The 27,651-nt window shown below is 35.7% G+C and overlaps 2 protein-coding genes across 17 annotated transcripts in view; one reads left to right on the top strand and one right to left on the bottom strand.

Annotated features, from left to right (window-relative positions):
- The window catches only part of LOC105220953 (serine/threonine-protein kinase mig-15), a 72,585-nt gene extending 61,938 nt beyond the window's left edge, over positions 1 to 10,647 (bottom strand). For 6 of the 11 annotated variants that reach the window (XM_029046137.2, XM_029046138.2, XM_011197532.3 and 3 more), the window contains exons 1-2: positions 9,484 to 10,646; positions 2,845 to 2,910 (exon numbers count right to left, since the gene is read on the bottom strand). In XM_029046137.2, coding sequence (XP_028901970.1) covers positions 2,845 to 2,910; positions 9,484 to 9,555 — 138 coding nt within the window. In that variant the 5' untranslated portion in view covers positions 9,556 to 10,646. Of the gene's footprint in view, positions 1 to 2,844; positions 2,911 to 9,483 lie in introns of all 11 variants that reach the window. The other 5 variants (XM_029046135.2, XM_029046134.2, XM_029046136.2 and 2 more) reach the window with 3 other exon arrangements.
- Positions 10,648 to 12,035: 1,388 nt separating this feature from the next.
- Positions 12,036 to 27,651, top strand: part of LOC105220954 (spectrin beta chain, non-erythrocytic 5) — an 87,032-nt gene continuing 71,416 nt past the window's right edge. The window contains exons 1-2 of one of the 6 annotated variants that reach the window (XM_029046174.2): positions 12,036 to 12,310; positions 15,842 to 16,036. The gene's annotated coding sequence lies outside the window, so the exon portion shown is untranslated. Of the gene's footprint in view, positions 12,311 to 12,683; positions 13,079 to 14,992; positions 16,037 to 27,651 lie in introns of those variants that run through there. The other 5 variants (XM_029046173.2, XM_029046170.2, XM_054229781.1 and 2 more) reach the window with 5 other exon arrangements.

Raw genomic sequence — 27,651 nt, 5'->3', positions numbered from 1 at the left:
TTTTCAACAACAATCGGCGATACTAGTTGAAGCAAGGTGAGATTAACACTCATATACCATAGATCTGTATTAGTTGTGCTTGTGCGTAAATATGTTTGTGGCCAAATCATTTAAGGAACATTCATACAATTCAGCGCACTGGCACCGACCGTAGACGCCACTAACCAAAATGTTTAATGACAAAATGTCGCACAGTTTTAAGCCTTTTTATTGCCCATTTAATTATGCGTGCGGTAAATTAAATAAAATCCACTAAACGGCGCTACCAGGAAGTACATATCTGCAAGATGCGTAGCATTTTAGTGAATTATGTAAGTGACATTAATGCCGCTTTAGCTGATTGTATAATCTGGAGGGTTAACCTTGCTTGTATGCATAAACATATAGTTAGAATGAGGGTCCATAAACTAGTTTTTAGATTATTAATAAGAAATGATAGGTATATCTTAATTATAATGCTCAAATCTACTTTTGAAATAATAGAAATCTTGTATTTCCTGGAGAGGTTTAACCTTTTTAAAGCGTCAAAAGCTTGTATATTGCTCAGAACAATTTGTGTTGGGATGTCTTTCACATTTTCATTTCCAAATCATATGTGTTGAAACTCAAAAACGAAAGTTTTGAAACTTAGAAACACTTTCAGTAGAAACAAATATATTAAGGGGTTCAACCATGACCTCAACGTCTTCAGTGCTTTGTAAGAACAACTACAGCGACTCCATAAGACCCAGTACCCTGAAAAATTCCAGGATAGTATTAGTACTAAGAAGTACAGTACACAGAAGGGACAGGTCCGCGACGAGACCAAGCCCAGATTATTAAGGTGTTTCCTGAGCTTACAGTGGCCCGTGTATATACCCACCTATACCCTTAGCTTACACCTTGAGAGGTTTATTAAGCACTTCAATCTTTTAGCGTTATAACCTCCCAATAGGCCTTTTGACTGACGCAATCCAGCTGACTGGCGCCAGTGCTTCTCCCTAACTCTTTTTTCCTCTGCCCGGAACATATCACGGATAGTGTGGGGACTCACTGCCAGAAAGGGTTCTGGCCCAGTCGGTACAGTTGCAGCAGCTGTACGAGCAAGCTCGTCTGCAATTTCGTTCCCTTCTATCCCTTTATGTCCCGGCACTCAGATGAGGTGAACTTTATTGCACGTTGATATAAAGGGTGATTTTTTAAGAGCTTGATAACTTTTAAAAAAAAAAAACGCATAAAATTTGCAAAATCTCATCGGTTCTTTATTTGAAACGTTAGATTGGTTCATGACATTTACTTTTTGAAGATAATTTCATTTAAATGTTGACCGCGGCTGCGTCTTAGGTGGTCCATTCGGAAAGTCCAATTTTGGGCAACTTTTTCGAGCATTTCGGCCGGAATAGCCCGAATTTCTTCGGAAATGTTGTCTTCCAAAGCTGGAATAGTTGCTGGCTTATTTCTGTAGACTTTAGACTTGACGTAGCCCCACAAAAAATAGTCTAAAGGCGTTAAATCGCATGATCTTGGTGGCCAACTTACGGGTCCATTTCTTGAGATGAATTGTTCTCCGAAGTTTTCCCTCAAAATGGCCATAGAATCGCGAGCTGTGTGGCATGTAGCGCCATCTTGTTGAAACCACATGTCAACCAAGTTCAGTTCTTCCATTTTTGGCAACAAAAAGTTTGTTAGCATCGAACGATAGCGATCGCCATTCACCGTAACGTTGCGTCCAACAGCATCTTTGAAAAAATACGGTCCAATGATTCCACCAGCGTACAAACCACACCAAACAGTGCATTTTTCGGGATGCATGGGCAGTTCTTGAACGGCTTCTGGTTGCTCTTCACCCCAAATGCGGCAATTTTGCTTATTTACGTAGCCATTCAACCAGAAATGAGCCTCATCGCTGAACAAAATTTGTCGATAAACACATTTCGAACCGAACACTGATTTTGGTAATAAAATTCAATGATTTGCAAGCGTTGCTCGTTAGTAAGTCTATTCATGATGAAATGTCAAAGCATACTGAGCATCTTTCTCTTTGACACCATGTCTGAAATCCCACGTGATCTGTCAAATACTAATGCATGAAAATCCTAACCTCAAAAAAATCACCCGTTATAATTAAGCCTAGCCATGCAATCTCTTACCAAACGGGACCTCGTTTCGTATGAGGAAAGCGCTTTTAAAGCCGCTTGGCTATCGCTCATGATGGCAATTCTCTCGTTATGATACCTACGCTGGATATTTATTTCAGCGCACCGGTATATTGCATAAACTTCAGCCTGGAAGATGCTAGGAAAAGCTCCCAGTGGCACAGAGAGTTTAGTGCGAGGCCCTGTTACAGGGAGGGAACAACTAACTTCATTTCTGACATATTTATGACATATGTTCATCACTTCTTGAGAATTTTTTTAAGATGTCGATCTTATACTATTATCTAAGGCATATTGTCGATGTTAAAATTATTAATGACATAATAAATAACAAGGTGTTCTGATATTGAATAATTGAAAATGAATAAAAAATGAAATTGTAACCATTAAATGATCTATTCGAAGCCTTGTTGGTATCAAAAATCGTTGGAGGTTAGAATATTGAAATTAATATTGAGTTTGAGAAGTCGTTTGATAAAAGACAATGTTTTATAAAAATGTGGTGACCTGTTCGCCAGATCCAGAATACATAAGTTTTCTTATTTTTCCGGTATCTAGTAGCAATACGCTCTTATACTTGTTGCATATAAAGAATTGGTAATAATTGATTTTATATGACTGATTGAATTTCTTTCTCGAAATATTATCTGATGAGATCTGATATGAGCCATTTATATCATATACTTTTTTTATTGTTCGCATTAATTACCTTGTAGACTTGCCCATAGGTGCCATTACCGACGACTTCGATGAGCTCAAAGATGCCAGCGGGATCCTGAAATGAAAAACAAAAAGATATTGATAAGTAAAATACAGTTATACGTATGTACATATGTATAAATCTGTTCGTAATAGGTGAAATACATATTTTGAAATAATACGGCGAATAATACGAAATCACAAATGAATTGAACGATAAGTACGATCCTGACGAAGTGCACATGTTAAGCGCTTTGTTTACAAATCACTTCAAACGCATGCAGGTCAATGACAGCCGGAGAAAGCGTACAAAAACAAAACAATCAGAACAAGAGCCAAAGTACTGAGAAAAAATACAAATTCTCGAGAAAAACACTAAACGCTGCTATTGAGTAATGGTTTTATTTTATGTTTACAACAATATAATCACACTATTGTTGGCCTAAACACACACACACGCATACACATAAACATAGACATATGTACTTATTTGTTTGCTTGTAGCTCTCGGCATAGTCATCAACAGATTTCAACAGGTACACTTCGATTACAACAATTACAAAAAAAAAAGCAAGAAAGCAAGAAAGCAAAAACAACGCCCATCAAACCAATTGAGGCTAGAGGGATCTAGTGTGTGTAAATATGTATGCGTAAATATTTGTGTTTTGTTCTTTCGCTTATATGGTAAACACACATACACCCACATAAACATAGGTCGAAGCAAAACATGAGGTAAAACAATTAGAACACCGAACGCCTGCAACAGAAGCCAAAGGAAGGATGCAAAACAATGATATGGCATGTAATCCGACCAAAAACGGAAGAAGAATGCCACGATGTACTGATATGTATGTAAGTATGTAGTATGAGTGGTGAGTCAAGCAAAATAGCACAAAGAGGTTAAAAAAAGAGAAATGAGAAAGGTAAAACTGTAAAAAAAAATTTTGATAGTATAATAAAAATAAAAAATTGAAGAAAAAAAATACCAAAAAATAGTGTAAAACAAAAATCCATGATAAGTGCCAATGCATGTAACTGACTGTGAAAACGTGTGGGTGGTGATGGTGGTGGTGCTGGAGTGAAGTGCAGAAAGTGGGTTTACCACCTACACAACGTACCACAACTGGCAAAGGAATCAAGTGGCCTGTACATACATATGTGTTAGTGTACTGCAGCTTCAACGCCGTTTCACTTTTCCAACGTTCTTTTCTGACACACACACACACATATATACATATGTATATGCACATTTATACTGTATTTTTGCTGGCTTCATTTTGTATTTTGCCTCTGTTTTTTTGACTTTGATTGGTGTTGTTTTCGCTGTTTTTGTTTTGTTTTTTTGGTAAGTACTCTTTTGTCGTTTTGCGGTTGAAGCAAACAAAATATGTGTCATATGCACACAAACACGCTCAAATACAAACATACACCTTCCCACAAACATACATACATACATACATATGTACGTCTCCACAAACAAACTGCTAATAGTTCTATGCTCTTTATGCAACGCACTGAAGCAACAACAAATAATGAACGCTTCAACACTCCCTCACGCGCTCAGTGTTGCCCCACTGTGTGTATCGGTGTATTATTAGCGCGCTCGTGTGTGTGAAGGTGGGAGTGCTTGTTAGAACTGCTTGTTCGGTACAAACCCCGTAGGGAAGAGCACTGATTTCAGTTCAAATGCTGGCTTACTTCAAATTTTAAGGGATTAGGTGGGTTTCAGAGGGTAAAATCATTCCGAAAAATCAGCCGTTGGCACTTCATCTCCCATGATATGTCTAAAAAAAGGTATTACCGTGGACAACTTAACTCATGATTGGTTCATCTAAAAACAATAAACCAAAAATATTTCGATACTCCATGGATAAATCTAATGAATGAACGAAGAAGGAAAAAAATATTGAAATTTGAATTTAAAATTGAAAATCCTTCGTCCATTAACTAGATTAGTATTATTTCAATAATTTGTGCAAAATTTGAACAAAATCGCTTCATAACCTTTCCAGAAATCGCGTCCACAGATTTGAAAAAATTAATTTAAAGTTTTAAATTCATATGGACGAGGCCTGATGGGCGGATTGATTTGATATTTTTCGATAATATTTTAAATATATTGCACTATTTAATATGAATAAACTTTGTTTTCCAAATTTTGAAATTTTGAAACCCACCTAACCCTTTAAGAGAGGTATGGACTCTTTGTAGCAGAGGAAACTTGGAAAAATAGTTAAGGAAGTGAGATCTTCACATAAAACAAGTACTCATGTACTATATAATCTCGACTATACCAGAATTAAAACCAGCAAAGACTCCCGGAGTAGAATTTCCCAAATTATTTAGAAATGGACAAATTATCAGTAAGATGCTTTACAATTTCTATCATTATAATCGACGATCGCAATTTGAGCAGAATATCCACTAAAAACGATAGATTTGGTTGTCAAATAATCGAACAGAAGTGTTGAGTGAGCCACAAAATACATAAATATTATTTGATATGATAAATTCTTAAATAAGGGTTGATAGCACCCTTCATCATTTAATGACCGGAAAGGGAAAATTTACTAAGATATTTTTTTTATAAAATTCTATTGACTATATGGATTATAATTGGGTAAGTTTTTATTTTGCAAATGCTGTTTGATAGATTTGATTAGTTCGTAACTAGTTTTTGGCCATAATTTCCTACAGGGACTGCTTACCCGACTAACCACACACACAAACACATGCATAGCTGCAATTAGAAATATTTATGATGATTACTTCATCATTTGCACTAAACTCTCAGGTGTTAGACACTTCAGCAGCGACGTCCAATGTATCTAGCGCAACATTAATGTATAGATTGAGTAAAATTAAACTTCGACCACAATGCAATGCTATGCAACCTAAAAATTCTCAAAAAAAAAATTAAAAAGTATAAAAACATAAGCAATACAAGAACAAACAGAGATAAGGTTAGGTTCGTCAAGCAAAGCTGAAAAGAAACAATAAAATAACAGTATTCAACATACATGAAACGCCATATGAATTTCCCAATTGTTATTGTGTTTATTTGTGTATACACATATGCACATATATATTTCGCTTTTTACCGATAATGAAACAGCTGGAACCAGATCGACAATGGTAATGTGGAAAAACGACCAAAACTACAACAAGAATAGCTGATATGCATAAGACAGACAGACAGCCATATTGTTGTATATATGAATGCATATGTACGGAGTAGTAGTTGAGAAGCAACAAACGTGCAAAGGCGTGGAAGCCGTAGATAGTGTAGCTCGTAAAAGTAGAAGGAGGAGTTGCTTTTCGATTGTATGTATGTACGTATGTTGCACTGGTGAAGCCCCAGCAATAACTGCCGTATCTTTCCGGTGCATGCATTCCCATATATGTACGTTTATTTACTTGATATGTAAATAACTATCCATCTACATATATACATAAATCTATATATGTGTCATATGCAAGCGGAAAGTATTATGGGATTGATTAAAATATGCATTAAACTATTATTTGATTTTACTGGCTTTGACAATTGTAAGAAAATTTTTCGAAAGATTTTTTTTTTTTGTTTTTGTTTAAAAATATAGGTTCGGTTGCATCGAACAGTTTGCATAAAAACAAGCTAACCTCAAATTTTTTTACCGATAAATTTCATCTAATATGCCGTCAACCAAAGTTATACAGTGAAAGACCACAACAACTATCCACGCTAAAATTGCCTTAAGCCTCCAAGTCAACACAGCTGCTATTAATCCAGTGTGTTGCGCTACCGCAACGAGTGTATCAACCCGTCCACTGTAACCAATAAATTTGTTTACTCATGCCAAGCCAACCCAGACAGGCAGGTCAGAGTTGGTTAGCAAGTTGGCACTGCGAGTGTAGAGACACTACGTACAGCTTATTGGACACACTAACTTATAAATGTCATTAAATGCACAGAAATGTGAATATAAATATATTTATCCACTTACAGACGTGTAAATACGTGTGAAAACTTGCCGCCACGAGCCAGTTTTATTATTGCTTTCGTTGTCTAGTATTTTTACGACTTCCACTTTTCACAACTCATGTGGGCGAACGTGTTTTTTGTTATAATTTAGAAAATATATATGCCAAAATATTGAAAAACGCGGTTGCCAGAGACCAAGTGGCGTAAGACATTGTTGGTAACACGGCACGGTAAAGGCTAGACATGTGTAGCTCACACTTATATGTTAAGTAATACCAACAACAACAAAGCAGTAATTAATGCATTTGTCTAATTTATAATTTACGTAGTACTCAATTGTTATCAATTGCATTAAAGAATTATAAATACAGTTATGTATCTAATTTGCACAGCTGTACGGTGACAATTGATTTGAGGGTTTGTTCAAATTGTATGCTAAAATTGGAAAAAGATTTTCTATTTCGCCACTTTCATTTCATATACACGACTTAAATTATTTACATATATTAAACGCACTATTCAGGAAAACAAAAATGTTTTCCTCACTACACTAAACAACTAAAATGAACTTTTACCACACTTCACTAACGTTAGTTGACCTTATAATTTGTGCGTACTCACGCAGTTATTTTTGCACAGTTATTTGCTTAATTTTCTCTGAAATTCTTTGAATTTCTTTGTGCGCCACGTCGTTGACATTTGTTTGATGACCTTTGGAGCGCAATACCCCCGGCGTTCTCCATTTTCAGCACAATGAACGCGCACAACCAAATTAGTAGATACTTAAAGTAAATGCCAGAAAGTAGGTATATGCGTGCGTATTAAAAATAACTTTGATAAGCTTAACAATGGCGAGACAGTATGCCAGCGAGGTTGTTGCCACAAAGTCATTGCTCTGTTGCCGCACACCACGCACGCAAAGAAGACATAATATGACAATTGCCGGTCTTGTGTGGCACATTATTTATGTTAACTTAAATATTAGCAAAAGCTATAGGGTTTTCTTACGGCGTTTATGTGTGTCCCTATACAATTTTCAGCACACTTTATTTAATTTGAATTTCTGTCAATTCCACCAGCAACCACACAACGTACCACATGGACAGCGCAGACGCAGCAAAACATAAAGTTAAGAATAGCATAAAGTCGAAAAAGCTGCCGGCTGGTCTATAACCATGTGATAGTCACTAACTGCGACACCCCCACCGACATCAACACCGCCTTCTTTTAAGCACTGACACGCACGGTCGCACGCATTACAATCGAAATAAACAGCCAGCCACGCTCAGACACGCCGGGTCATGTGTACTCTTTACTGAACTGGAATCTTTTCGAAAACGAGCTGAAATGGGTGTGGGTACTTGCATTGAAATATAAAGTAGGCGCGGCAAATTTGTTGTTTGCTGCTTTTAGCGATGATTTTTTATGAAATAACAATTTTTCGATTTCTTCAATGCTAAAATTCAAAAAAAAAAGTACTACGGATATGCATATTTCACTAGTTAAGTATGAAGACAGAAATTCTCAACAGTATTTACAATTTTTTTATTTCCTTAAAATTTTTGCAAATCAATTTTATTATTAACAACTAAATTTTTGCTTGAAATTGTTTCACATTTGCGTTAACTGTCAGTTGTCATTAACCCTTCACGTCAAATGTCAACTTACCACTAATTAAATAATTGCATTTTTTTCTTAAATATGAAACTTAAAACGACATACAATGTAATAATTACGAAAATAATAAAAGTAAATTGCATGGAATAGATTCAAAGCAAAAACAGCAACCAATGGTGATATTTAAGACTGGGATGCGGGCAATAACAACATCTTTCAACCCTAATTGCCAATTGCAGTCGTTTCAATACAATGTAACAAGAGCAGTGACAGTCAGTGGGTGGAACCGGGGACAGGCTCGACAGTTGCTGCAGCCAGACTGGCAGCTTTATATATGCACATACATGCAACATGCAACTACATATACATTCGCGTGCGCGTAATTGAAAGTGAATTTGTCAATTTGATGAATTCGGCTCCAATTGAAAGGCGAACGAATGAAGTAACGAAATGAAGAACTAAAGGGTGCATATTGCGAGAATGCAAGTAAAGAAGGAAATAAGATATAGAAAGTAATTGGCCACTCGGTACGCAAAGTGCATTGGCAATTATATGCACTTGTGTCTATGTATGTATGTATGTGTGTACGTATTATGCGAAAAGGAGTATAGACCAACAGGAAATAATAATTACGAAGGAAGAAAAGACATAAATATAAAAAATAAATAAAAACAGTGTGCTAAAGGAAGTTGTAGGAGAAGTCAGCAAACCAAAATTTTATGCCACTGAGACTGCAAAAGCGAGGGACGGACGGTAAAAGCATAGTGCCGTATCAGCAGAAGCCAACCAGGCACAGCCGGCCACACCTATACCAGCGAAGTAATCATACGAAAAATCTTTATATTGCAAATGTGGCACAAATGCAGCCTGTGCGCTGAAGTTGGTGCTGCAATTGCGGTACTTGTATGCTTAAAATAATGTTGTAGTTTGTTAAGAGTGCTATTTGACACAGCAGTAACACGTAAATATAGGTAAATATATCAATTTTCGCTAGATAATTGTTAATAGCAATTCATTGTAAAAAGTTATAAATTAACAAGAAAATACCAGTAAATACTGGTTACTAACCTTCAATGCATTCAAATCGATATCATCCAATGAGCAGTTCACAGATGGGGCAAGTTGCTGTTGGTGCGCCATTTTGATTTGCTATTTTCTGTTATTTCCCTTCCTTTTTGCGTGTGTGTTCACTTATCTGCCTTTTAAAGCAGTAATTCTCTTTTATTTTTATTCTCTAGTTGTCTTTTATTTTTATTATTCACTTTTTTGTATTTTATTTAATTCTATTCTATTGTAATTCACTTAGGTCTCACACTTTATATTTTTTCGTTTCACTTCGTTTTATGTTCTTCTCTTCTCCTGTTTTATTCATTTATCATATTCATCGCTAGTTTAATCACTTTATTACATCTACTTCTACTTATTATCTTTGCTTTATGTTTGGAATTTTTTCGCCAAGTTTCTAAATGCAAAAAATTGGAATTATCTCACTTTTTAGAAAACACGCACACACACAAAGAAATTATAATAATCGATGGTGAATTTAGTTTGTTTTTAGCAATTTTGCATTTATAAAATTTGTTTCGAATTTACCACCTTATTTGGGGTGGGGAGCAGCAGCAACAGCGGCTTCTCTCTTTTTCGTTTTCAAGTACTCCTTTTGCTGCTTTCACTATTTCTCCTAAACTTCTCACGAAATTTTCATTTTCCACCGACCTTTTTCTTTGTTTAATGCTTCGAGTAAAAAATTTCTTTTAAAAATTAGCAATTTTCCACGTCTCAGCCATTTGGGAGGCGGCACGGCACTGGTGCTGATGGCGACGATGACGGCAGCACCCAACAAACACACAAATGGAGTTTGGAGCGGATATGTTGTTGGTGCTCGCACTACCGCTCAAGTATTTATTGGTACTGTTGTTGTTGCCGCCGTTATTGGTAGCGGCTGCGGCAGGTAGACAACTGAAAACTGCCACAAGAAAATTGTATGAAATTTTCTACTTCATTCGTCGCGACGAATATTAGCACAACTTTTTGTTAAATTTATATTCACTGTAGTTAACAATCAAATTCAATTAATTAAAAGTTTACCACCGCGTGCACTTTTCCTCATAAGTTCCGGTTTGTAATTTTTTCTTTTATTAAAGAAAAAACTAATCTAAAAAAGACTTTTCCTCCACGCCCGATTCACTTATTACACCTTTCACATGAACGAATGAAGAATGAATGAAAATTTCGTTGGTCGAATTCGGTACTAAAACGGCGAATTTGACAAACGCGGCGAAGTAAATGGGAGAATGAAGAAATTGTGGAAGACAACCAGTGTTGGATCTGTATAGTTTTATTTTGTATTTAAAATTTTAAAGTTGAAGTAAAATAAAATAAGTTTTACACATTTAATAGCACAATTAATTACAATGAACTATAATTATTAGCGTCAAAGCACTCGCTATGGTATTGCCAAGGAATATGCGGAGATTTACTGCATTTTCGCCACGGTCAGCGATACTGTTAGTGTTACCAGTGACATCTGAATGTGACATTTATTAAGTTACGTTGAAGAGAGTAGACGTGGTTTAATAATTTTAGTAGCATTCTCCGCTGGGGGCAACAAATATAGAGAAGCTATTTATATGCCGCGATTTTTATTACAGTTCACACTTATAGTTTTTATAAATAAAATTATTTTTATAATCTAATTTTTTAGCATATCCATCACCCTGTTGAAGTTTTAATAATTTCCGGAACATTCTATGCTGGTAGCTTATAAAATATAGAGGCTATTTAAATGCCATTTTTATTACAATTCACATTTTATATTTTTCCAAAATAATTTATTTTTAAAGCTTAATTTTTTTATCACATCCATCACCCTGTATTAGTTTTATTAAGTGTTCTATATTCATGTTGTTTGCATTTAATTATTTGTTTTTAATTGCAACCAAAATTTAATTCGACATTTTATTAGCTTATATATTGAAGAACTAATAAAAAGTAAAAATAAATTGTAATTGCTTAAATAAATTTTCTTGCCATGTCATGCAACTCTGGCCATAAGTGTGGCTATTGTGAAGTGCTTTTAAAAGAAGAAGACATATCCGGTCGTAGGAAATACGTTTAAAATAGAGCTAGTCTAATAATTCGTAAATTAAATTCATAAATCATTTAAAATGTGTAAAATTCAGTCAATTACATGTTTTATAATCTAAGCTATCAACATCACGCTACAAACTTGCATTTATCTATTGATCCGACATAGTGAGGACAACAAATATTACTATAGTATTTTACATATAGTATATGCAGGTGTACGTATATACATACATTTTAAGTTTAACCTAATAATTTACTTGAATTTCTTGTACCTCGGATGCGTAGATATTGACAGCTATAGGCCGGTATTGCCCGAACGATAACACAATGTATTTAAAATATGTTAAATATATTTAAATGTACACATAAATATATAAATATTTTATTTTCAGAGTAGCTGGTATGCCACCAGGAGATTCACAGATGTTTTACCCCAAAATGCCCTCAACGCATTGAGTAGATAACACATCACATATAGAATATGTCATTCAAACTGTCGTTATTTTCAAATTCTCTTTTTTGTTTATGCGATATTTTGTTTTGCCCCCATCTGCTCCAAATCATACGTGTCGCGATGTGTGGCGCGTTGTAGCACGGAGATCAACAATAAAGAAAAACAAAAGCACTAAAGCCGAACGCCAGCAAAAGCATTGCTCTCCAGCAAAATCTCGTCGCAGTTTCAATTCAGTTTTGAGTTGTTTTCCGTTGGGAACGAACGTGCATCTTGTAGCTCGCGGACAACGCGTTCATTTCATGCTATATTTGCATACTTGGCATAGCATAGTGGTTGGAGATAAACAAAATTGTAAGCTTTACTCTAACAAAATCTAACGAATTCTAATTGGCATTTGCTTAGTGCTCGCGAAATGCTAGTGAAATAGAAATATTAAGTACAAAAAATTTAGTATAAAAATTGGCTAATTGGAAAACTCAACGTGTGTGTGAGCGCAATTGGACTTAAAACAATTTTGAACTGCTTGCCAATTGAGTGTTTTCCTAAAACTAGTTTTTAAGCGCACACACATCTAAAGACAGTGGTGGCTGAGCAGCTTCATGTACAGGTATTTGTTGTGAACGCTGTCACCGGTGTGGTGCTCTGTCAATGCTCTGCCTAACCGCTGCTGTTGCTGTCAGCGCAGCGTAGTAAACACAAGGCAAAATGTGTAGAGGAATGTACGCAAAGCAAATAACGCCGTAGTCAACAAAATGTAAGGTAACTGCGCAGCTTAGCAGCTACAACAACAATGAGCGATATTGGCTTATAAGCGACAGCGGCGGGCAGCGCACAATCGGAAAAATAAATACAAAACGGAAACAGAAGCAGTGACAGCGCCAGAGCCAGAGACCGGCAGCAGCGTAGTGCCGCCAAGCCATAGACAACATTCTCTTCTTTGCCGTCGTGAAGTCAACAACGTAGTTGTTATGCGAGCGCAGCGTGGAAATATATATTTCTAAACTTTGCCAATTTTGTTCTTTCGCGTTTAGTGTTAAATTCTTGTAATATTTTGTTAAAATAAGCGTTAGAAAACTGAAATCAACTGGTGTGAATTGTAAATTATATTGAATAGTGAAGGTAAAAAGTGTACAGAAATATCGACACACAAAAGTGCGAAACAAGTGAATGAGTGAAAATCTTATTTACCGCCATCTTGCATTTCCGCCGCATTGTGCCTTGCTTTGCTGTTTTTGCTGCTGAATAAATTCAATTACGAAAAAAGTGGATCGCCAAAAGCCAGCGACAATGAAACAATATGAAAAAATGCATGCAGTTATATGAAACAACAGACTAAGTGAAATACGAGTAAAGTTGTGTTAAAGCAAAATATAAATAATTTCATTGCGCCGATTGTGAGAGAAATTTCAACTCGTTTTGTTTTTCAAACTTGCTTAAAGGCATAAATGTACGCGCTACAAATATTTATACCACACACACAATTATTTCAGCTTGTTTTTAAAGGGTGATTTTTTAAGAGCTTGATAACTTTTAAAAAAAAAAAACGCATAAAATTTGCAAAATCTCATCGGTTCTTTATTTGAAACGTTAGATTGGTTCATGACATTTACTTTTTGAAGATAATTTCATTTAAATGTTGACCGCGGCTGCGTCTTAGGTGGTCCATTCGGAAAGTCCAATTTTGGGCAACTTTTTCGAGCATTTCGGCCGGAATAGCCCGAATTTCTTCGGAAATGTTGTCTTCCAAAGCTGGAATAGTTGCTGGCTTATTTCTGTAGACTTTAGACTTGACGTAGCCCCACAAAAAATAGTCTAAAGGCGTTAAATCGCATGATCTTGGTGGCCAACTTACGGGTCCATTTCTTGAGATGAATTGTTCTCCGAAGTTTTCCCTCAAAATGGCCATAGAATCGCGAGCTGTGTGGCATGTAGCGCCATCTTGTTGAAACCACATGTCAACCAAGTTCAGTTCTTCCATTTTTGGCAACAAAAAGTTTGTTAGCATCGAACGATAGCGATCGCCATTCACCGTAACGTTGCGTCCAACAGCATCTTTGAAAAAATACGGTCCAATGATTCCACCAGCGTACAAACCACACCAAACAGTGCATTTTTCGGGATGCATGGGCAGTTCTTGAACGGCTTCTGGTTGCTCTTCACCCCAAATGCGGCAATTTTGCTTATTTACGTAGCCATTCAACCAGAAATGAGCCTCATCGCTGAACAAAATTTGTCGATAACACATTTCGAAACCGAACACTGATTTTGGTAATAAAATTCAATGATTTGCAAGCGTTGCTCGTTAGTAAGTCTATTCATGATGAAATGTCAAAGCATACTGAGCATCTTTCTCTTTGACACCATGTCTGAAATCCCACGTGATCTGTCAAATACTAATGCATGAAAATCCTAACCTCAAAAAAATCACCCGTTATAAGCTTTCGGGTGTTGTAGAAGCGCACTACTTGTACTAAGTTATACTAAATATTAAACTAGATTATACTGCAGTACTATAGTTACTTTAGCAGCTCATTATTTGCTGAAACTACCAAATTAGTGTTCTATAAATCTTAACACAACGTAAAAGGTATAACAAACGATTTCGCGAGTTTTACTTGCACTCCGCTTTCGGCTGAACAACTTCTTACTAATTCCCTAAGCTGTCTGCCGACTTGTTGACTGGCTTGCTGGCTGGCTAATTCACTATGTGGCATTGTTCAGCGGCAAAAATAGCAAAATAGCAAAAGGCAACGTCGCGTTTAAGCTATCGATCGCGTGTTTATGGAACTTGCTTCATGTTGTGCTACTTTCGTCTGAGAAAATACGGCAAATTGCAAGTTTAACTTTCGATTTAAAGCAAATTGAATTGCGGTGAAACTAACTGAAACTTCTATGCAAAGTAGTATTGTATTGAACGTAAAGCTGTGTAATAAAATATGCATAGAAAAGAAACAAACAGCAACAACTAACTACATATATACAAATGTGAAATTAAGCACTATTTTCTGAATTGATTACTATTGTGTTGTGTAGAATTACAGGTGAAGTTTGAAGCGTGAAAGTGAGCTCCGTCTATATTTAGTCGTAGAAATACAGAGTCGAGCAGCGAGCAAGTGAGTAAGTAGATAACTCGAGCTCGCACTAAAGTTGTAGTGAAGCTGTTTAAATCACAGTAAGCTGCTTAACGACGACCACGACAACAATAACAATAATATAAAAATACAACAACAACCACTAGTAAAGTAGTAGAACAACAAAAACGTAAAGTTTCATACCAAAAGCAACAAAACAAAACACATGCCAGTGCCAAAGAGGAGTGAAAACGCATAACAAGAGGAGCAATAGTAAAGTAGCATTGTGGAAGATCAAATCATAAGGAACACCAAAGCAAGAAAAGTAGAAAAGTTATAAAACCTGAAGGAAAAAAACCGCAGTGCACGAAATAAAATTGAAAAGAAAAAAATCTCGTTTTTCGGGTCGGTTTCAAATTCTTTTCACTGATTTAACAACCCGTTCGCTTGTGCACCGCGCGCTGCGCTCTCTTTCTCTCTCCGCAAACGAACAACAACTTCTTGATCAATTGCTATTGCGTTTACAGCGTTTGGTTAGTTTAGCTTCTTATTTGCCGGTTATAACAACGTTTCTACTCACGTACATATGTAGTTTACTTTTGGAATACGTTGGCGAAAAGGGAAAAAACGAAATATACAAAACAAAAGAAATACAAAAATAGTAGAAACCACCAAAATTCCAAATCATCAGCAACAATAACAATAACGAAAAAAAAAACACATCAGCATCAACTCATTTTATGTTTTTTTGTGCGCACATTGCCTTCAGTTAGCTTCTCAACTTGACCTTTTTGGTTATTTTCGGTAACAGACACAGATCAGCAGAATAACAACAACAGCAACAAGTCCAACCGATAGCCACCGGCAGTTGTAGCACGAGCATAGCCAGTTAGAAAGTTACCAGTAGCCACACAATAGTGACTATTCTCCAATAAATTTTATTGCCCCCACACGGATTAAAACAAAACATTCACGCTGGATTTGGGATACTACGAGGCTGTCAAAGGTAAACAATTGCATTCAACTCCATATAAACTTAGTAAATACGTAGATATCTACTTATATAAATATGTTGATTGAATTTTATAAACAATAGTAATATTTTTAATGTGGGAAGTTGTATTTTATAAGAAAATATTAGTGATTTCTAGCAAGATTAATTTAAAATATTCAATGTCGCGAAGTTGTTAGAATATTATATTATTGTACAATTGATATGCGTTGATTTTTGTGATGATCTACCTTAGAATTCTTTATATTGAATTAAACTGATTTTCTTCTAGCTGTGAATATCTTCGAAACTACATAAAATTCATACTCCATAATAGGTGAAGTGTTGAAATGTGACTATTTACGAATATGTGAAAAGTTTAATGCACTAAAATTTTGCAAGTTGTTTCAAAATATGAAATGTTTTCGTGGAAATTAAAAATTGAAAAATAATTGTTTGTTTAGCAAATTAATTTAAATGTAAAAAAAATACTATTTTTTATTTCTCTGCTGTAAACCCTTACTGAAAACAATTCTATTACAAAGCTACATAAATTGTTTGTGATTTCAAAATTATTTTATTATTTATTTTTGTAGTTTTGAATAATTGAAAGTCAGAGTACTTCCAACTAATAACGATTTTCTTATTCTAACTCTAAGTAATAACCTAATCTAAGCTAACATTGTGTTAAGGGTTTATTTGCCAGTTTTCAGACGTGGATTATGTAACCATTCGACTGCTGATTCCTACTCGTACAGTATATCCATTTTGATTGAACTATGTTGACACTCGTTTTTAGTATATATAATTAATTTGATTCCCATTCGTCTGAAGTACCACCAATCTTACGCAGAACCATTATATATACAGCTATATGTTAGGGCGATCTTGATGAGATACTTATACTTAGATACTTTTGAAATTTTGTTTTTATTTGTCGAGAGAAGTCCTCGCTTTCGATAATCATTTCAATTTAGGTGAACTTGTCGTTGTTTTTGAAACGCTAAATTGGAGCTCTCGGTATTCGACGAATCGACTAACCGAATTAAACGGATATGGCATTATTCGAATAATGATATTCGGTTTGCAGTATCCGGATAGTCGTCAGTCATCGACTATTCGATTAACCGCTCATTTTCGACTATACGGTTAAGCGTTTGTTGTCGACTATTCGAATAGAACGAGTTCATTCACTTTTTTATTTTTATTGAAAAAGTGGAACTCACGAAAAATTGTGAGGAAACTTCTTCCAACTTTTTATATGTGCACAATTGGCATTTGGCACAAATTTCAAACAAGCAAAAATCAAAATCTGTTTGGATTTCAAACAATTTCCATTTGTTACGACAATTCGAAAAGTATTAATCGCTTAATATTCATACGAATAATCGGTTTCCAGGTTATTCGAATGGTTTAAGAACCCTCCTCAAAATCATCTTTCTCTTGTAAGGCTTGACATGTGTATTTTTGATGGAATATTTTGTTTTCTCTCTATTTTTTATGAAATTCGAATTTGCGAAGATATATATCGAAGTTATACGCAAAAGCTCAATGGTGAATAAATTTATGTTCTGAACATCGTAAATTTCTAAAAAAAAGGATTTGCCGAAGTGGAAAAAACTATATTTTCTTCTTTCATAAAATTTGCTTCCGTAATATTCTTGCTACATCTTCGAAAAATCTTCATCGAAAGCAAAAATTCGATAATCAAAGCCATTCTTCAACGTACTCAGCACCTGGCTCGAATCAAAAAAAAATTTAAAGTAATAAATATATTCACACTTACTTATTGACCACCTTTCGGCGCTACAGATTCGATATCAGTACAAATTGCTTTATTATATAAAATAAAAAACACAAAAAAAAAACAAAATATTATTCTATTAACGCTTTCGCAAATGTTGCATAATCACCTTAAGAGACACTACACCTGCGCCAACTCTTCGTGTACACGACAATCGTGCTTTATGGACGAGTTTGGTGTGTATGTTTGTGCCCGATGATCATTGTGTGATTTATTTATTTATTTTATTCACTTTTTGACAATTTGCCGTGCCAGATTGCGATCATAATTGCGTGTACCAAAGCAATAAAATTTGGAGAGAGAGAGGGTCGCATAAAGCGCACAACAATAACAACAGCAGTAATGTCAATACGTACAACACTAGCATCACTAACACACACCAGCATGCGTGCAACAGTCGAAACCAGAGTCAGAGTTGAAATCAAAAAAATTGTGAATCAAAGCTTTGTGGCTTTGCACGCAGACATGTATAATATGTTTAGATGTATTTGTATTTGTTGGTGTGTCTCTGCTTAGTACTGGTTAACTTTGTTGTTGTTGCGTTTTATTTATTTATTCTGTTATTATTTTTGTATTTTTTTTTTGTTTTTGTAATTTTTTTGTTTTTGATTTTGTATTATTTTCGTTTTTGTATTTTTGTAATTGTTAATTTTCTTGTTTTTGTAATTTTTTGTTGTTGTAATTTTTTATTTTTCTTTTTATATTGTTTTTGTAATTTTTTTGTTCGACTTGTTTGGAATGTGGTGGAAGTGACATTCAGCCCCGCCACACAAGCCGCGCTCAACCCGTCCGTCGTCCGGTTGTTGGAGAATTAACAGTAACAAAAGTATCGTGGAAACCTCATAATTGCAAGTCGCGAAACAGCAGGGCACACAAGCGGACGCAGGCAGACCCATTCCACTTTTTATTATTTTATTTATTTTTTTTTGTTAAATTTTTCTTCTTCTTTTTTCCAACATTTTTAGCGTGCTGCACTTGCGGTATGGGGTATGATTTTCATTCAACACGTCCAGCCAGTTCGGTCAGAGACGCAGACACAGGTGTTGCGCTACATGTGACCGCTGCGGCTAAGCGCCTAACTCATGCTATGCCAAACAGCTTCATACAAGCGCATGTCAGTGTGTGTGTATGTGTTGGTATGCTGCGCTTTTACTGCTGTTGCTTATGCGCATGCGTGTGTGTTTGTGTGCGCATTACTGACATGTCTATTTGTTAAGCGAACTCGTTGTGACCAGTTCTTCGGCAACAGCAGCAGCAATGCAACAAGATTTGTGGCAAATGCGTTTTTACATACAAACCTTGTTTTGACACACATACAACTGTGTATTTGTATGCACTCCCTAGTATTTGTATGGTTATATGTATGTCTATAAGTATTTAAATCTGTTTGTCTGTGTGTCTGGCATGTAAATTGTCATATTAACTAGGCTAAGTAGCATGGCTGGCATGTTGAGCCCGTCGCCAGCACGTCACTTAGCTCCACTGCCATACCACTCAGTCCGCTTCTCACTTGTACATACATACATACAAATATTCTAAGCTTGTCTTCTTGTTGCTCTTTTTGCTTTTGTAACTGTGCTCTCAACACTTTTGTTGTGGCCATTTAATCCGCAAATAGTTTTCGAGCTTGGCTTTATTTCTTTTAGCCTAGCTTAGCATGCACTGTATTACAGTTAACAACAACAACAAAGCACTTACATATCTAGTTAATATATACATACAATTAGGTATGTATATATCGGTCGATGTAAATCAGAATTTTGCAAATATCTCCGCACGCTGCGTCTTCCCCACCACACCACTGCGTCTTTAGTTGGTATTGATTGCAAAAAAGCTTAGCTTAGCATGTGATCTTGAGCGCTGTGCTTCAGTTCGCACTCTTAGTACTCATAGAATTGTGTAATGAAAGGCGTGGCAGCTGTCCAATTGGTTGTCGCACGTCTGACTAAGTGGCTTGCCCTGTCGTTGAAGTAATGCGCAATGCAGACAATAACTTGGTGTTGTTGTTGTTGTTTTGCTGGAAACTGTATGCAGTCTATTTTTACTAACTCTGAATATTTTGTATCTTGAAGAGAAAAAAAACTAAAATTATTTAGCTCTAATCTGGCTATTTTGTAATATTTCTTTGATGTCCTTCAATTATATCATTTCTTTAAAGCTTCCTTCCGAATATAAAATATTTCTCAAATAATTTGGTTGGCTAAACACTTGGGACCGACCGACGCTCGTGGGAACGGACTCGGTTTCTTCTATGAATTTGGGTTTCGAAAATGAATTTCAGGCAACGGAATTCCGAAATTTCCGAAAGTTTTTAGTTCTCTTAGCTTGAGACTATTTCGGTGAAGTAGACTCAACTGTCGACGTTTCTTCTATGAATTGGCGTTTATTAGATATTTGGCGACGGAATGGTTTTAAAAATATTCCAGAACATTTTTAGTTCTCTTAGCTTGAGTCAATTTTAAATACACCTGACTGTCGAGGTTTCTTCTATGAATTTGCGTTTTGAAAGTGAATGTTAAACGACTGAATGGTTTTAAAAATATTTCCGAAAGTTTTTAGTTCTCTTAACTTGGGTCCATTTCGGTTAAGCATACACGACTGTCGAGGTTACTTCCATATTTTTTTCTTATTGGAAATGAATGCTAGTCGATGGAATGGCCTTAAAATCTCCCAAAACTTATGATTGTCATTTTTGTCACTGGTTGCTATGGGTCGGAGAGATCTATACTAAATATGGTTCGAAAAGTGGTGAAAATCTACAAATGTTCCTCGAATTCATCACATTTTAATTTTCAATTAGTCCAAATTTAATTTAACTATACTGGCTCTAGAGGTCTTGTTCCTTCTAAAAAAATATAATATTTTTTCTCTGCTCTACTGGATGCCACTCTATTCACAGTAGTATCACAGTTTGAGAGACACTGGTGAAGTTCAGTAGTAAAAAAATGAAATTTCAAGGAATACTTGCAATCTAGAATCATTTAGATTTTGTTTTTAATAAATGTGCTGTGACTACTAATACAATGTAACGGTATTCTCTCTCAACTTTATCATTTTTGTTGTTGAAGTCTAATTAAAAAAACAGGAAATTATTAACACTTCTTCAAGTCAAAGCTCAATTTTAAAATAACCAGAAAACAGAGACGTCGAAAACAACAACAACAAAAACATACGCAAGGCCATTTATAGTCATACGCGCACTCGACTCATAGTGCAACACGAGCAAGAAGGAGTCGGTGCATAAAAATGGCGAGAAAATATGGCAAAAGCGAAAATCAACACGAAATCATTTTATAAACAATATCCAGAGTTTTACAGAAACACCCAAACGAAAACCGGGTGCAAAGAGTTGAGAGAAGTGAAAATAAACACAACAACAGCCATCTGCAACATCAGCAACATGAGCAACAGTGGCGAGCGATCAACAGCGCAACAGCAGATTTTTATAAGGAATCGCGCGCATCGATCAACAAGGGCAACAGCAACAACAACAACATGCATACACAAAACACACACACACATACAATTACAACAAAATATATAAACAATAAAAATGCAACAATGCAATATGCCACCAAAGTCTTAAGTGCAACACAAGACAAGGCGGTGTTGAAGTTATCTGAGTTGACTTGACTGCGCAACACTTTTGCTACAGGCATACATACATACATACATGCATACATATATACCACATATGCACTCATGAACACATGTAGATATGTATGTATATGCTGTATAAGTGCGCCTCATCTTCGCCTCTGTTGGTGCTATTGATGTGTGCAACCCACGTTGATTGCGCACAAGGAGGTGTCTGCTAGTTGTGCAACACTCGAAACACCAATATGTATGTATGTTTGTATGCAGTAAGTGCATATGTTGCACATACCACATGCATACTTGTGTGTCTATTTTTGATTTTATGGTGCAGTACTCGAACTTGCAGCTGTGAATCGCCACCGTGTTGCCGCCGTGTGTGTTGTAATGTGAATCTTGGAGAAAACTAATCGAAATACAAACAAACACAGCGAGCAATTGCACAGAAGTGCGCATAAAATACTAATTTTTCGTGGAGCTGGATTTCGTTGAGCATGTGTGTTGTTGTTGTTGTTGCTGTATGTATATTTGTTAACGAAAAAAATGTTGATTGCTCTTAATGTATGGCAAAATTAATTAAAGCATATTTATAGTGTTTTAAAGCACACATTGAGTACATACATACACATGTACTAGGTATAAACATATGTATATATATATGTATATGTTTGTATATATCTATATACATATGTATCTTCAATATTTTCTCGAAATTATTTCAGTTAAAAATATCAACGTTTGCACTTTACTTCTGACTTCCTTTAAACCTTTCGGTGGGTCTGCTTAGTCGTCAACCGCAAAAAATCAAAAGCAATTCTATGCGTGTGTGTAACACTGGACTCTCCCACGGAACCACCGGATTAAGTATTACTTCGTGGGAGTGCCTAGACATTTTAAGTCTCCTCTAAGAAACGGACGGACTACGTAAATGTCTCAGTTCTGTCATAATTAAAGCTGCTGCTTCGCTAACAGTGTGCAATTTATCGGAGGACTGACAAATAAGTGCAGTCAAATTTTCCACCCGTAAACTACCTCCTACGGTAATTCTCAGCTTCCCGTATACTTAAAAACGAGGGCAATGAAAAAATACATTTTCACAGTCTTCTAATGACTCTGTGCACCCGTGACCACTTAATATTTGGGTCAGGTGGAAATCAAGGTCCCCATGCAGTCTATTTATCCACAAATGGATGTCGGGTCTGTGGGTCCACCGTCCTTTGGTTGAGGTTTCCCACCGTTGCTGCCACATTGTAATGCTCCTGTTTCTCTCTTCGAGCTTTCTTGTACATGAGTGGGGCGCTGGAGATTCATGCATTCGCGCGAATTCTTTTCCCTGGATGTCTATGGGCGGCATACTAGCTAGTACTTCAGCTGCTTCGCTGGATATCGTTCGGAAATCACTTGTTACTCTTATTGCTGAGAGTCTGTGCACTGCGTGTATCGACTTGGCATACGCTTTTATGTCTAGCGCCTGGATCCATATTGGAGCCGCATACAGGATTACAGAGCTCATTGCTTTTGCAATTATAAATCTTCGGCTGGAACTCAAACAACCTTTATTTGCCATCATTCTGGATAAAGCGTTATGCACCTTATTTGCTTTTCTAGAAGTATACGCTAAGTGCTCTTTGAATTTGAGTTTTGAGTCCAATATTACCCCTAGGTACGTGAGCTGTGGTGGATGTGTGTGTATGTATGTCTGCATATACATAAGTATATTTCGCACTCCTATCGCCTTCTTCAAATAAACCGTTATTATATTCGCCGCTACATTTGTGCCGAATGCCGCCTTTATTTGCATAATTTAATGGCTTGCATAAATTTTACCGTAAAATATAAAAGGCTTAAGTATTAATACAAAAATATATATGTATGTAGAAGCATATGCATATTTTAATTAAGCTTGTTAAACATTTTTGGGCAAATGTAACAGTTGGTTGCCGTAAAATACGCCAAATATTGGCTAAGCCATATTAAACTGTCTAAAAAATATTTAATGGATGAATATACGTTTGAACAGTATATTCCATGAACTTTATAGATATCCATGATTGATGAATACCCGTTATTGGATTTGCATCCATACATACATATGTATGTTCTAATATTAAGAATACCAATTTTAGTAAATTTTTTTGAAATATTGATGTGGAAGATAAAAAATCCTTTGTGACATCCAAATACTTCTAACGGTTCGCCAAGGCCCTGATGATTCGACAAAAGGCTTGAACTCTGTTATAAAATTCTTAAGTCGGCTAATGTCGATTTCAGTCAATTCGCTGGGTTCGCCGAAAGTATGCCTACCGGAGTGTTTTAACCTTAGTCTGGCGAATATTGGACATTGCATGAGAAAGTGCTTGGATGATTCCTCTTCGCCTTCTTCTAAGTAACTTTGACAACTAGAGTCTGACTTGATTCCTAATCTCACCGCTTGTGTGGCTATTGGATAGTGACCGGTAAGCACTCCAATGATTGCGGCGAGATGAGCCTTCCAAAACGAAAGCTGCTGAAAGGACCGTTTTTATCGAGAATTTTAAAATTTTAAATTTTGTTGGTTTGTAGAGTCATATTTCTGTAGCAGTCACTAAGGTTACACCTGTTTCTATGAGCTTGTCGATTTTCGTTTGTTAAAAGCTCACACTTCGTTGCTTGTTCATTAATTATTGCCCAAAAACAATACTGTATCGATGTACCTGCTTCCATCCATATTCACCAGACATGATTCCGTGTGACTTTTTCTTAAATATTTCCAAAAATAAAGAGAACCTTAAACGGTATAAGAGAAATCGAAAGAGCCAATAGCTATCCTAAAAGTTTGAGTTTCGAATTTGAGAATTATTTCGACGATTGGAATAAGCGCTGGCATAAGTGCCCTGACATCGAATAGGGAATTTTTTAAATGCGGACCCATTAATATAGACGACTGAATACATTTGGTTTTGTTTTTAAACTAAAATGACCGTTATTTTTCGATTTTTTTCGACTTTATATGAGAGACCAAACAATGTCTGATTTTGTCTTAAATTACCCTAAGTATGCTTCTTTGTGTATATATTTTGTATTTGTCTCAGTATTCCCGCCAATTTATTAATTGAAAAATTCTAGTTAAACTAACTTTAATGCGCTACAACAACTGCAAAGGCATAAATGGTATTCGCAAACACTGCTCAAGCGAGTAAGTTGCGCTTAATAAATATAATACATATGTACATACTTAGGCATTTACATACTATAGCGCTGGAGCTCAACTCCAACTGCCCTAAGTGAAGTTCAACTAGTAATTATATTACTTGAAAGGAACATTGCTTTTGTAATTTATTGTTGTAGCGGATATATGGTTATTTTAGAGTAAATATGTACATATTTACACTATATATACATATAACATTTTTCAACACGATCAATTTATCCTACTTAACCTTTGCCTGTTCTTACTCACTTTACGCCCACAGTCCTTGTGTGTACGATTACATACATATGTACATATGTATAAAAGAGTGGTTCTTTAAAATGAAAAATAATTTAATAAGGTTTACGGATTTAGTAAGTTCTAACCCATGTGCCGACTATTTCATTCAGCTGAGCTTTGTGAAGGTTAGGTTAGGTTGTAAGGCTGTTTCCCAAAGGGAAAATACACGTAGACTTTAAAATATAGTTCTTTGTGAAGCATGGTTCCCTCTTAGATTAACAAATTAGGAGGCGACAAAGCGCCCTGAACCTGCTACAAATCAGCAGGGATTCTTAACCTCTATATTCGCTATTTCGCGAGCCTGTTCTAAAAAGAGAGATCCAAGAAATCTCTTTCTTGATCTCGCAAAGGCGGGACATTCCAGAAGAAAGTGATAAGACGATTCCATCTCATCCTCCTCCATGTAGCTTCTACAGCTAGCATCCGCTAAGATTTTTAACCTTACAGCGTGGATCCCAATGGGACAATGGCCAGTAAGAACCCCTACGACTAAGGAGAGGTGAGGTTTACTTAGGGCAAAAAGTTCAGTAGATCTACCGCGGTTAACCTTAGGCCAGAAGGATCTTGCGACTAAGCATGTGTTGGTAACTGAACAGCGCCTACCCAGCTCAGCCGAAGCCCATCTGTCCAATAGTAGACCGCAGTAGGACAATGGTGCTCCTACATGCTTACATGCTCCATGCTTCTAATAGTGAGTCCGTCGTCCCTGACCTTGCAAGCTCATCAGCCTTACAAGCAGTGAAGGTTAAAACCTGTTGCAAAATTTAGATTAAGCTGAGCTAAACTAGAAGACTCTATCGGCGTTGATATTATATCTAATAATCTATGTATAATATAATATGATCGATTAGGAATATAGGATGAACCAAATAATAATTTTGATATTGTATTTCGTCATATAGTAACAAGGGTCCCATATGACCTCAGTGCCACAGTCCTTAAGTGTAGTCAAATGAAACAAACAATTGAAATATCAAATTTGTACTGAGTTTAAAAATTCACTTCATGCTCTAAGCATCACCCTAATGTGCCTGCACATACTCGATATATGACGCATTAACTAGAAATAATACTATTATTTTATTCGCTTTGATGTTGGTCAGGTAAACTTGTCAACTCTAAATATTTCAATATAATAAATTGCTGTATGTGTGTGCGCTTGAATTTATTATATCAGCGCTAGTATTAGCTGCATATGATAGAATATATTTATTTGCGACTTTTCAAATTCCAAAACACAAACAATAAAAAAACAACAACAACGCTCAGGTGCGCAGCAACTTTGCAGCCTTGAAATATTCAAGTGCCGCGCACCGAACGCCGCACACCCGCCAAAGTTATTAAGTTAATGCATATATGCATGTAGATATTAGAGTATTTAGTGGTATATATGTATGTATATATTTATGTGTGTGTGTATATAATTTGCTGCTGTGCAAATAACAAGCAAAAAAACGGTTTTAATCGCTCATTTTATTTTTATTTATTTTTGGTTTTTATTTATTGTTGGTTATACTTTTGTTGTTATTGTTATTATTATTGTAATTATAAGCGTTGACTTTGTCTGTTGCATGTTTAGCCTTTTGTTTGAATTTTTCACAAAAATTCTTTTAATTTGCAATTAAATTTTGCTGTCGCTGTTTGCTTTTGTTAATAACAGCAAAAATAAACAAAACACCTACAATAACAATAATAACCATAAGCAAAAGTAAAACAAGTTCGCAGTGCGCGCATATTGATCGTCAGTCGATTTCGATCTCGTTCGGTGGTTTTGTAGGTTTTTAACTGGTTTCGTCTTGCCAATATGCTGGTGCGCTTGGCTAGATTATTATTTTTTTGTTTTTGTAATTTTTTTTATTTTTGATTTCATTGCAATTACATATGTACATTTAAACTGGTAATACTTTAATTATTCGTGCAAAATTTTACACACATTCATATATTTATGTGTAACCTGCAGGGAAATTCAAGCTTTATATGGAGTACTGATATTTTAAGGTTTAATTTTTACGGCAGCAGCTACTGAACTAAATTATAAAAATTAATATCGCAGATTTCATCAAAATCGGTTCAGACTTTATTGAGTTACAATTACTGGAACTAAGCCGCCGTTCAAATGAAGATCTTTCATAAGATTGTTCATTAACCTAAAGTTTTTGATAATATTTCATTGCTTATCAATATTATTTACCCAATATTCTCTTTATTGTCATATTGAGAGATCTTTAAAGCTCTTTGGACGGACTGCCATTGAGAGAAAAGGTTTTGGGGGAAGTTTTGTGCTAAAGATACATTCATTACATCCATTGTAGGCCTACTTTGAAGTCAATTTTATTACGACTGTATAAGTATTAACTTTTGGTCAAACTAAGTCTGCAAAATTCTTAAGTTAATCGGTAAATGCTTAGTACCCAATCACAAACTACTATGGTCGCTAAGGAAACCTGGCTTTACAAATTACTAAGCCTCTCAGAGACAAACTTACCGAAAAATAAAAGGAAATTTCAATACAATGAGCAATGTCAACTTAACTCTTTACGGACAGTAACTTTCCGTTTTAGTTCCTGATGAATTCTGCATGTAACGGTCATGCGACTTAAACGTCATAGAAGCAATGGCTGAAAGAACTAAAGACTATCCTAATAATTAAGTCTGAGTGTGTTTCGACAATTGGAAGAGGCGGTAATATCGATTGGGGGACTATTTGAAAAGTGACAACATTAATGGAGATGATTGAGTAAATATTTTTTCAAAAAATTCCCG

The sequence above is a fragment of the Zeugodacus cucurbitae genome, chromosome 4, assembly GCF_028554725.1.
Source record: "Zeugodacus cucurbitae isolate PBARC_wt_2022May chromosome 4, idZeuCucr1.2, whole genome shotgun sequence".
Lineage (NCBI taxonomy): Eukaryota > Metazoa > Arthropoda > Insecta > Diptera > Tephritidae > Zeugodacus > Zeugodacus cucurbitae.
Note: the sequence above shows the minus strand (reverse complement) of the source record. Positions and strands in the feature narration are given on the sequence as shown.